Here is a 12,484-nt window from a genome sequence, read left to right on the forward strand (position 1 = left end):
TGCTTTAAGCATTGCAACCTGGTAAAGCCTTTTCACCCCAAAGCCGTCAAAGAAAAACACAATTCATGTTGCGTAAAACAGCATTTCACTCAGTTAAATGGGCAGCAGATATGTTGTGTCCAAGATCTCAAAAATGAATGCCCAGATATTCTACAAACATGCCTCCAGCAAGCCAAGAGCTAATTTGCATGACACACAAAATCTGAATAATGGCAATGCATAATGAAGTGTCCACAAAAGAAATGGACTGACCCACTGTCCAGGTCTGTCCATTAGCATAATTATAACACACCACACCCAGACTGCAAGCTTCAGTGCACATACCTGCAGCTAGATGCAAGGGTTCATGTCATAAATGTGAACCCAGAAAACAATTCACTTTTATTTTGAGGGATCAACTCCAATATGTGACATGTGCTGGATGAATATGTTCCACCACTACCTCGGATTGTTTTTGTATATAGACAATTTCATCTTTAAGATAAGCATTTTCATGAAATTTTAAAGTTAAATCTAAGTTAATGAAACCTTTTTATCTGGAAAGATCTTGTAATTTCCTTTAAAATGAGGGGTAAACCAACCTGTAGGTTAAAAATCAAGAGAGTTACGGCCTAAAATTTAATGCAAAACTGCATGTTTTCGCTCCATAGACTTCTGCAGAAATTGCTAAGAAAAAGTTACCCATTTTTATGTGTTATTTGGTGTATTTTAAGGTTTTTTATGTTCAACTAGCGGGGTCCCTGCTAGATGAGTAAATGGGAGCGTTCACTCAAATATATAGGAAGAATTACTGAACAGGTAGACTCATTGAAAAGGTAATTTTTTTTCTAGATCTGTCCCCTTCTTGCATTTCCTTGTTAGCTTCTTTCTTTCTTTTCAATTTCTTCTACAAAGGCCTATTTTGTCACACCCCTCTTTTTTAAATATTTTCTGCTCAGCTTGTAATTTTCCGTTTCCATGTTATTTATTTATTTATTTATTTATTCATTTATTTATTTTAAATCTTGTGATTTTCCGTTTTCATATTATTTATTTATTTAACTCCATTCCCATTATTTTATTCTTTCTTCCTTAATTATTTTTGCTTCCTTCCTTCCCCCGTACCCTTACAATATTCATAGTCTTCATAGGCCTAAAAAGTTAATACCCTCTGGTACACCATGAATATTGACTTCAGGTTTGGGTCATTGAAATCTAGGTTCTTTATACTTATCAGCAATGTATACTTTTACACCCCTGTAAACCATTCATCTCAAAATTGATGTTGTCATCTATGAAAACAGAATGTCATGAATGAGGGTCCCAACTTGTGACAAATGGTTGAAACAAATTCATCAAGTTTGGTAATTAATAATTAAGAGTTTTTCTTTTGTCAAAATCAATTTGAAAAAACAGACGAGGGGATCTACAATCTAAGTCATGTGTATGATCCACTTTTGAAGACTGCTAGAAAGACTAAAATCGCTACCGGAAATGACATGACTTCCCGCCAGTCATCAGCTGTTGGATCATCACAACAATACCAAGCTTTGATAAAGTCAGTGGCTCACTGACGAAACTGTCAGCAAGAAAAACTAGCAAGTTTTCATCATATTGGTTTTGACAAAAGAAAAACTCTCTTAATTTGTGACACACGGCCATATTTAATTAACGAAAAATAGTTGAATATTTTCAAACCCACCTTAACACTTATTACACAATTTTCCTTGGCAGCCTGTTTCCTCAGCACCAATGAGAGACAACTATATGGCAGGTTGCTGTCAATATCTGCACCTAGAGTCAAATTTGTAGAGATATTAAAGTAAATGCCAAGTAAGAGTTGGATAACTAAATTATGAACATCAGTAAATGTGATCAATACAATCTGATCCAACCAGGACAAAGGCAACAATTTTGAAAATTTACTTATTATCATCAACACCATGCATAGTGACCAAAATATGCTATGAACTCTTAAAAGGGCATTTAGTGATCCACAGCCTCATCCCCCCACTTTTCTCTAAGATTTTTATACCACTGGATACCTCTGGCTACATGTTTATGTACCAAAAATTTCTTGCAGATTTAATTTATTTAGCAAAAATATCGCCCAATTACAACAGTGGCCTATGGAGCAGTGTAATACACTAAATCATGCATAACTCGCAAAATCGGAATCAACTGATTGCTATAGTTAATCCTGTTACATCATCACTTCTACAGCGAATACACTGGCCTTGAATCTTTACACTGGCTTCAGAGAGACATGTTGAGTGTGTGGCTTTGAGCATTCTTTAAGGTGGTACTACACCCCTTGTTAAATTTATGACTATTTTTGCATTTTTCTCAAAAACTAATAAAACACTGGTAACAAATGTTATGTATATTATAGGGGCAAGGAATCCAGTTACTACACTGGAATTTCAGTGACCCAAGACAAGTAGTTATTGATTTATTGATCAAATATTGGTTTCCCTCATTTTTGACTGTAACTCCACAACTGTTGTCTGTGCTGAAATAAAATTTCCAGTGCAGTAATTGTAGTCTTTGCCACTATAATATACATATCTCACTTGTCACCAATGCGCTATAATTTGTGAGAAAAATGCAAAATAGGCACAAAATTGGCCAGGGGTGTAGTACCACCTTAACAATTGAATAAAGAAACATATTTACAAGTCCCGATGATTTCATCTCTTACCTGGATTTTGACCGGAGTAAAATCTTCTTCTCTTAGCCATCACACTTTCATCCTCATCATCTCCAGACATCCCTGTACTCATACCACTCACACCAGGTCCTGCACTGGATCTCTGTGCAGACCTGCCAAATTCAGAGGGCTCAGTTCTCACTGAAGGATGACCAGTGCCAATCTGATTAGATCCGGATACACCTGGCTCAGGTTTAACAACAGAGGAAGCAGGAGCAAATCCTGATGTTCTATTTGAGGTACATGGTTTTGCATCAGACTGAAACCTACTGCTGTTGCTAGTAGATGTCGTTGCAAGCCCTGGCTCACTTTTTACATTAGCTCTGTTCACAGATTGATTGAAAGTATCCATATGAGTTGCAGTTCTGCTTGGTTCAGATTTCACAAATCCTTGCCTTGATGAACTTGGCAATTCTGACTTAATACTATTAACAGGTGGATTCCTAGTTCCTTGATTTGAAGCACTTAAAAATGTCCGTCCTGTATTGCTAGTTCTAGAAGGACCTGCTTGAATTGTGGGTTTTGAATCAATATGTCCTGTTATTCCAGGTCTCCTGTTCACAGGAGATGGCTCTTTTTCTATTCGAGCTGCTACAGCTACATTTGGTCTCTGCACATTACTGGTGGAATTTGACACATTTCCTCTGTTGCCTAGGAAACTAGAGCCATTTGGATTCTGATTTTGCCTCTGTCCAAGGAATGGTCTGGGTTGATTTGCTTGTGGAATACTGTTGGTCTGGTTTTGCCTCTGTCCAAGGAATGTTCTAGACTGTTTTTCTTGTGGAATACTGTTGTTGGTTGTGACTTTGGTCTCAGTTTTGATTGTAGAGTTGTAGATTGTGTTGCCATCTCTTCCTTGTGTACTATTCCTCTGAACGTTTGATTGTTGCTGGACAGTGGGATGAGCTGGAGCTGGAAAAATATAAGCAAATGAAGACGTTTCTTCCATGTTTCCGGACAGAGGTATATAGTAGGGTGGGCGGAAAAACACCTTTTTTCTCGGATCGACTTGGAACTCTCGGAGAATTTTACTAGGGTACATACTACCATTGTGCTAAAATATCAGTAAGATCGGAGCATGTTTCGCCCAGGCAGTAGATTTGCACAAAATCCCTACTTATTCGCAATTTCTTACTGTATAACTCTATTATAGAGAAATCAGTAGAAACAACCTGGGAAAAGTAGGCATTGAGATGACATCATAGCCAATATTAAACAATTTTGGTAGTTTGTTTAGACCCTCCAGAACATCACCAAATAGCAAGCAGTCTCCAATTGGTTACCATTATTTTTTGCTAGAGACCTGTATTTAGTTTAAAATATTGATGAGATTTGAGTTGCTAAATTCAGGGGTAGGGGTAGCATTATGGAGCATTTCCCCAGTTCTACTGAGTCAAATTTCACAATCTTGGTCTTGTTGGGTAGATATGAACTGCAAAAGTACAAACAATACATGAGATATGAATTTAGAGCAGCTCTGACATGACCAGGGGTTAAAGGGTCATGTGACGCCTGATTTGTAGTAATTTCAAGGCTGTGTGACCTTTTGACCTCTGGTCAAAACATGGATAACCGAAAATCATATAGCATTTATTTTTGGCAATGCTGCAGTTCATATCTATGCAATAATACCACATTTGGTAAATTTGACTGAGTAGAACTGGGGAAATTCTCCATAATGCTACCCCTACCCCTTAATATAGCAACTCAAATATCATTAATATTTGACTTACATGCGTGTCTTTAGCAAAAATAATGGTAACCAATTGGAGACGGCTTGCTATTTGGTGATGTTCTAGAGGGTCCAAACAAACTACCCAAAGTGTTTAATATTGGTTAGGATGGCATCTGAATGCCTACTTTTCCCAGATTGTTTCTACTGATTTCTCTATACAGAGTTATACAGTAAGAAAAAACAAAAAAGTAGGGATTTTGTGAAAATCTACTGCGTGGGCGAAACATGCTCCGATATTACTGATATCTCAGCACAATACTAGTATGTACCCCAGTAAAATTCTCCGAGAGTTCCAAGTCGATCCGAGAAAAAAAGCGTTTTTTGGCCCACCCTAGTATATAGGTAAATGAGTAACAAAACCGTGTCCTCTCTCTGGTACATTAAACAATTTACACACTATTTAATATCAAGGCCTAATACTTTGGATCTTGTACTTGGCATGATATTAGAATTTTGATGACATGCTTCATGTATGAGAGAGGAGAAAATGTGCTTGTTACTCATATTACGTACCTTTGTCCCTACACCATGGAATGGCCCAAAAGAGAAAGGTGAAAGAACAAGCATGGGAGAGGGAGAAGACTACAGACTACTACACACTAATCACCAACAGCCTAAATGCCAGTGCTTTTTATGCTGTGAATCCTTGTATATTCATGAGGGCGATCATTCATTGGTTGCTTTTCGCATTTTCGTGATAGAATGTTGCATGTGTTTTAGCGTAGTAGTTTTGTCTAGTGCACTTCATGGAATGATTGGCCCTCATTAATGGTTGATGCTGGGACTTTACCTGCTGCTGAATAGTCTGTAGTAGTAGTCTGTGAAGAGGACAGACATACAGATAGACAGAGTGACAGACACAAACAAGAAAAATAAAATTTAGTTCAGTTTGAATACCTTGTGCTTGGTTACTGCTCCTCGTCTGTTCTTGCTGCAACTCAATTTCTTCCAAACCTTGGAGCATAGCTTCATCAAAGTCATCATCATCATCAAAATCATCTATAAAGGGATCATCTTCGACTACTCTTGGGGTAGGTGCCTGCTGCCTTGTGTTCTGCATAGATTGTCTTGAGCTTATACCTTAAAAGGGATATCAAAAGGGAGACACATGGAAAAAAAGTTTACATTGATACAATGTCACATGATACGAGAATCAGTATAATTCTGGCATTATTTTTGTTTCCATTGAACAAATCAATAATGGTATGTAGACGCTGTGATCAACATCTTTATTCACCCAACTTGTAAAAAAAACCACAGGTTTATTGTGCACTACGCACAACGACTAGACATTGATCCACAAGCCTCAGCACACTTTACAGGTTGTTGTTGACCACTACAGCCCCACATCATTCCATAAACCATTTAACAACAATTCAGGGACTTTGCAGCTTCAAGAGTGCACACACTAGACATTCCTCAAATGACCTTCGCGACCAGGATCAGATCCCCAAGTTTTGTACGGGTTACAACAAGATAATTAGCAGTAAGTTCCTTGTCCAGGGGAATTTCAAACTAACTCAATTTTTCCACAAGAGCATACTAAACCACCGCCAGGGTTCGAACCCACAACCTCTCACACCATAGTCGAATGCCTTAATGCGATTAAGCTAACTTGACTGCCAAGATAATATAAACTTTCGATGAGCCTGTCGGCACAAATATTCAGTAGTTGTTCACAATGCCTCACTGTAATCAACAAGCTTGGTTTAAGTTGTTGTTCTCTTTCAAGGATAAACCCATTGTTATTACCTGATGAAGTACTGGTAGTGGGATGGTCATCAGCTGTAAGATCTACAACCTGCTGATGATTAGGTTGCTGATGCTGCTGTTGTTGTTGAGAAGGCGGTACCATTTGATTTTGTTGAGTTGGTTGATTAGGTATCTGCTGATCCATTGGGATACTAGGCTGTCCTCTGTGATGACAAAAAATATGAAAACGTTTAATTTTGACGTAACACAGTGTGACACAACACAAGCACAGCTCATGGTGATGTGGACAAAAATGGGTAATTTTTACATCATTTTAACTGCTAAAAATATGCCCTCATACACCAAGCATGATTTCTGAAGTGTCTTCTTCCAAATAAGGAAATGTAGGGAATTGGTATAGATATCTCCTGATTATTTTCTGTGTACCATAACTTTATGATATGAATTCAAACCCTCTACAGCTTAAAACAGCCAACTTATGACAGCTTGATGAATGACATGATGCGATACTCAACCGTGGGCTACACACTACACAGCACTGCAAAGTACTAAAAAAGTGGACATTTTTGCGGAACATTAAATAGATGCAGATGTTCTTTTATGCACAGGGTCTATGCATGGAAACTAAAAATCACCAATGTAATGCAAGAAAAGTGGTTCATTCAGCAAAGATGAAAAGTCATTTTGTGGTGACAGAATGAGGATATTCACACAAATAAATTCCCACAAACTTGATGTCAAGTGCCCTTACACTTAAAAAGACTATGTAGACAAGGTACACTTAGTATCTGATCCAGTAATTGCACTTATTCGTGCATGCATGTTTCAGCAACACATGAAGAGCTTATTTCCAAACCGAGTTAAGTCCACCCACCTTCAAAATTGAGATTTTGATGAAAATGGGTAGTGAGTAACTAGGGCTATCCAGTAATGTGTGTTTTTTTTCAAAATTAGTCAAGTTCCGAAATATTGACACACAAAGTATCGATTTTTTTCCAAAACGTGTTAAGTCCAATCCAGTTTGGTAGCAAACTGTGTTAATTTCAGTGAATAGATTCATCAGGTTTGTAAGACATATCAATTAGAAATTTTCGCTTGACAAAACCAGTAAGTTTCATGAATAGAGAGGAAGGCACTTATTTCCTAAGTCACATATATGACCCACTTTTGAAGACTGGAAACAAGACCAATCACAACCGGAAGTCAGTTTCCCGGGAAAGTGGATCAGATGTTTCACATCTGAAGAAGTCCTCCGACGTGTAGGACGAAATATTAGAGAGTAAGTAAAAACTTACTGGTTTTGTCAAGCAAAAATTTCTAATTGATATGTCTTACAAACCTGATGAATCTATTCACTGAAGTTAGGAATTTATACGGACAATCCACTGTCAAGAAAATACGTGATTTGGAAAGTGTAAACAAGAAGATCTCTAGACATAAAAACCATCTGACTTTCACGCACCGTTGTAAGGATCTAAATCTGACGCCGGTAAGCTTGAAATTGAAATGCCCTATACGCACGAATAACGCCAAAAAGATCATAGAAAAAGCGGAGAAAGATCTGGTTCGGGAACATATCACGAGTGATTAGTAACAAAATTTCCAATTTAGAAAGTAAACACAACGCAATCAATGTTGACATAGTAACGCGAGTTAACCCGGAAGTGAAAACCCAGATTGATTTCCATGTAAACAGCTCACGTGTCACGGAGAGTGAAAAATGCAAAACCCGACAAATTCGGAAGCTCGAACGTTTGAAAGAGAAAAGTGAGGCAAAATTATCGCCCCCAAAACGTCAGGACAATGTAGATCTATCAGGAAATCAACTCAAGAAATGGGTGACTAACTTATCCAAGCACAAACTGTCGGAACCGGAGGAGAATGTACTGCAAAAAGGGCTCAATTTCGCGGTAAGTTGCGATCATATTCCCAATGAAGAATTTATTGTTGCCACGGAAAAAGCATGCAGTTTCATCCCTGCCGATGAAAGACCGGCGCTTAGAGCTGAAATAGTAGGTGTACTGAGAAATGCAAAGCCTCCTCAGTCTAATATCACGAAAGAGGAGAGGCTAGCCATCAATTCCCTCAAGAAAATGACTCGATCTTGATAATGGGAGCAGACAAGGGTAGGTCAACTGTAGTCTTAGATAAAGGAAATTATGAAGAGAAGGTGCATGAAATGCTGAAAGATGAAAGAACTTATGAAAAACTGAAGGCTGACCCCACCCCAAAGTACAAGCGAAAGTTAACTGCCATCCTCGCTAGACTTAAGAAAGAGAACAAAATTGATGAGAAGCAATATAAGCTTCTGTACCCTACTACAGCAAATACTCCTAGACTTTATTGCACTACGAAAATCCACAAGCAAGGCAACCCTATACGACCAATCGTCGATTATACAGATTCCCTCGGCTATGAGACATCAAAAGCCCTTGCCGATTTGCGCAATCCATTGGTCGGTACCACGGAACACCACGTTAAAAATTCAAAAGAATTAGCGGAGGACTTAAGTGGAGTATGTATCGAGGAAAATGAAATATTTAACTCGCACGACGTGGTATCCTTGTTTACCAATACCCCAATAAGCGAGGCTTTAGATGTGGTTAAACAAAGACTGGTAGATGACAAAGATCTCAAAAAGCGCACCAAACTTGAAGTTGAAGATATTATCGAACTCCTTGAATTTATTCTCACCACCACATATTTTGAATTCAGAGGTGCCATATATAGGCAACGGTTTGGCGCAGCGATGGGCAGCCCAGTCAGCCCCATAATAGCGAATTTATTTATGGAATTCCTGGAACAGCAAGCAATCGCGACTGCCCCGATTGATTGTAAGCCACGGTATTGGCGTCGTTATGTGGATGCGTGCTTGAAATCATAAAACAGGTGAAGTCCAGAATTTAACTGATCACTTAAACCAAGTTGACAAAGCGGACAGTGTAAAATTCACGCACGAGGAAGAGAAAGAAGGGCAAATACCATTTCTCGACACGCTTATTGTTCGGAAACCTGATGGTACGGTAAAGCTCCTGGTATATAGGAAACCAACCCACACTGACCAATATCTCAGTTTTAAGTCAGAACACCCTCTCCATCAGAAAATGGGTGTGGTCCGAACTCTATTTGACCGTATGTATAGCGTGGTCACAGAAGAAAGCGGATAGAGAAAATGAAGAAAAAACATGTGCGTGGAGCCCTTAAAAACTGTGGCTATCCTAAATGGGCAGTAGACCAAGTCAAAGAAAAAATGAAACAAAAATCTAAAGCGACTGTGAAACCTAGCGCTAAGAAAGATCAAAAGATTGAGGACAAAAGCAAGGGGATGGTAGTGCTCCCTTATGTCAATGGAATCTCTGAACGAGTTCAAAGAATTTTCAAAAAACACAAAGTAGACACTGCAATGAAGCCCCACCAAACCCTCTAGAGATTTTGGTCCATCCAAAGGACAAGAGAGACAAACTTAAGACAGGCAATTGTATTTATGAGATTGGCTGCCAAAATTGTGATCTTAGTTACGTTGGTGAAACCTCTCGGTTGTTCGGGATTAGGCTCGCAGAACATCAAGCGGAGGTTAAGAAAGCGAATGACAAAAGGTTCACTCGGTCAGAGCGAAGGACATCGAGCAAGAACAAAGCGAAGTCAGCCATATCTGATCATGTCGCTAGAGCAAATCACGTTGTCAACTGGGAGGACTCCAAGATACTTGGCAAAGAACATATCAGAAGATCCAGAGAAGTACGAGAAGCGATGGAGATCAGAAAGAGGGGGACAAAGACCATGAATAGAGAGGAAGGCACTTATTTCCTAAGTCACGTATATGACCCACTTTTGAAGACTGGAAACAAGACCAATCACAACCGGAAGTCAGATTCCCGGGAAAGTGGATCAGATGTTTCACATCTGAAGAAGTCCTCCGACGTGTAGGACGAAATATTAGAGAGTAAGTAAAAACTTACTGGTTTTGTCAAGCGAAAATTTCTAATTGAAACTGTGTTAAGTCCACGAACACTGCCCTTGTGGGCAGCTTGTAGGCAAGTAGCACGGCATAGGGATTTAAAAAAAAAAAAATATTATTAGGCCTAGTTTGTATGGGATTTCTTAAATATTTGATAGATACCTCCAGAAAGACACGAACAGGATGGAAAGGGGGAGACGGAGAGGTTGAGGTTGGTAGAATTAATGTTAGAGGATGGTGGTAGAGTTAGTTTTTGATATTATTATTTTGTATGATTATCAAAATGTGCTACTAAATTCAAGGTATTAAATTTTTAAAGTTAAAGACTTAAAAACTTACGACTGTCAATATGAGACTAGGGTGGCAGCATGGGGGAGGGGGAAATTGTGATAATGTGATAAAACAAGTGGATATTTCAGGTCATCACTTATTGTCAGTGAAATGATGTTTATTCAATTCTGAGAAATGCAATACAACTAAGTTTTGAATTTTGAACTATTTTAAACGTCTAATTTTTGTAAAAAATGACTGGAGGAGGGGATCCAAGATGCAAGGTGTTTTGTGGCAAAATTGTGTTTTATAGTAGAGAGATTCACATTTTGTATGTTTGTAATAAATTTGTTATCTTTTAAGACTAGTTTGAAAAAAAAAATGGCTAGTTTGAAAAAAATATGGCTAGTTCTGTGTTACAGATACTATGTTTTGTGTCAAAATGTGTTAAGTCCATGCCAGAAATTGCGTTTTGTGTCAAAACGTGTTAAGTCCATGCTATTTTTAAAACAAATTAATACATTAAAAAAATTAAAAGTCTCTAAATTTTAACTTAACATGTTTTTATGGTCCTATATACATCACCTTCACTTCACTGTAATTTTATAGAAATCGAAATTTTTTTCATTGCCATAAAGAAAATTCCTGATTTTCTTCAAAGTGAATCTTGTGGACTTAACACAGTTTGGAAATAAGCTCTTCACATGTTGCCTTTATCAACACTTGTATCTCACATTTTTGATGAATTTCTGAAACAGAGATCAAGAAAATCACTTGGAAGAAAAACCAACTGTTAATTCTAAGATCAGCGCTGGAACTACTTGGCAATAGCAGTCATTAACATTATCCATCAAGTGTTGATAAAGTCAACAGGTGTTGCTGAAACGTACACTTGTGCAATTTCTGGATCAGCCACTAAGAACCTTGTTTACCAAATTTACTATACTGATCCCGATTAATCTATTCAATCACTTAAGGGGGTACTACACCCCTGGCCAATTTTGTGCCTATTTTTGCATTTTTCTAAAAAATTATAGCGCATTGGGGACAAATAAGATATGTTTATTATAGGGGCAAGGACTACAACTACTGCACTGGAAATTTTATTTCAGCACAGAAAACAGTTGTGGAGTCACAGTCAAAAATGAGGGAAACCAATTGCTCTGAGTTGCTGAATTTTCAGTACAGTAGTTGTAGTCCTTGCCCCTATAATACACATATCTTACTCGTCACCAGTGTGTTATTATTTTTTCAGAAAAATGCAAAAATAGTCACAAATTTATCAAGGGGTGTAGTACCCCCTTAAACAGACTACTTACAGAGCCTGTGCTAGTACTGCATCCTGGTTATTTGCCTCTACCAGTGAATCCACTTCACCACCAAGTACTTTGACATTTTGTGCAGACAGCATAAGAACACCATGGCGATACTGTACATTGCCACAGATCTGGATCTAATGTGTGAACAAGAAAACCAAATTTGTAATTCACTAAAGCTAATTTTTTATTATTTCCGTGGTTAAGGTACGTGCTGGTGATCAGCGATCGCATAGAAGTGATGAGGTCACCTCCCCTTATGACCATAAGTGACTTGAGACTCTACACTGTCGCTTAGTCCCTGGTAATGTGTTCACATTTAGGCTTGGTACTGGTGCAAATTCCCTGCCTTGTATGTTCTCCTGACCATCACTGACTTGAGACTATACACTATCTCTTGTGACATGGTACTGGTGCAAATTCAATATATATACAGTCGTTTTATCTTTTCTGTTTCGGGAGCTCTATTGTTCAGAAACGAAAATGCAAGGGATTATGTAAGTTGATCTGTTCCTTGAATTCATTGTTAAGTTTGAATCACCAATCAGCTTATTTCAATAGAGGTGGATGCCTGTTGTTAATAAAGGCTGGATAATACAAGATTATGGAACACCCACAGTGTGTGGAAGACCGGTGTTTTTAGTGGTCTAGCGCCCCTTTCGCTGGTCAATAAATGACAAATAATATACATTTAAAATAGATTTGAGTCTGGCAATTTTGCCTGAAGCAATTATCAGATTACCAATTCCAATGAAAGAAATCCAATTAGTTTCACTTCAACGCACTTCTTTGGTGCTGCATAT

At 38.2% G+C, this 12,484-nt stretch overlaps 1 protein-coding gene across 2 annotated transcripts in view; it reads right to left on the bottom strand.

The window, feature by feature from the left end:
• LOC140156887 (recQ-mediated genome instability protein 1-like) overlaps positions 1-12,484 on the bottom strand; it is a 44,042-nt gene that overhangs the window by 11,282 nt on the left and 20,276 nt on the right. For both annotated transcript variants that reach the window (XM_072179906.1, XM_072179905.1), the window contains 5 exons: positions 11,685-11,818; positions 6,177-6,340; positions 5,322-5,504; positions 2,681-3,601; positions 1,682-1,773 (listed from right to left, as the gene is read on the bottom strand). In XM_072179906.1, the coding sequence (XP_072036007.1) occupies positions 1,682-1,773; positions 2,681-3,601; positions 5,322-5,504; positions 6,177-6,340; positions 11,685-11,818 (1,494 nt within the window). The remainder of the gene's footprint in view (positions 1-1,681; positions 1,774-2,680; positions 3,602-5,321; positions 5,505-6,176; positions 6,341-11,684; positions 11,819-12,484) is intronic.

The sequence above is a fragment of the Amphiura filiformis genome, chromosome 7, assembly GCF_039555335.1.
Source record: "Amphiura filiformis chromosome 7, Afil_fr2py, whole genome shotgun sequence".
In the NCBI taxonomy this organism is placed as follows: Eukaryota; Metazoa; Echinodermata; class Ophiuroidea; order Amphilepidida; family Amphiuridae; genus Amphiura; species Amphiura filiformis.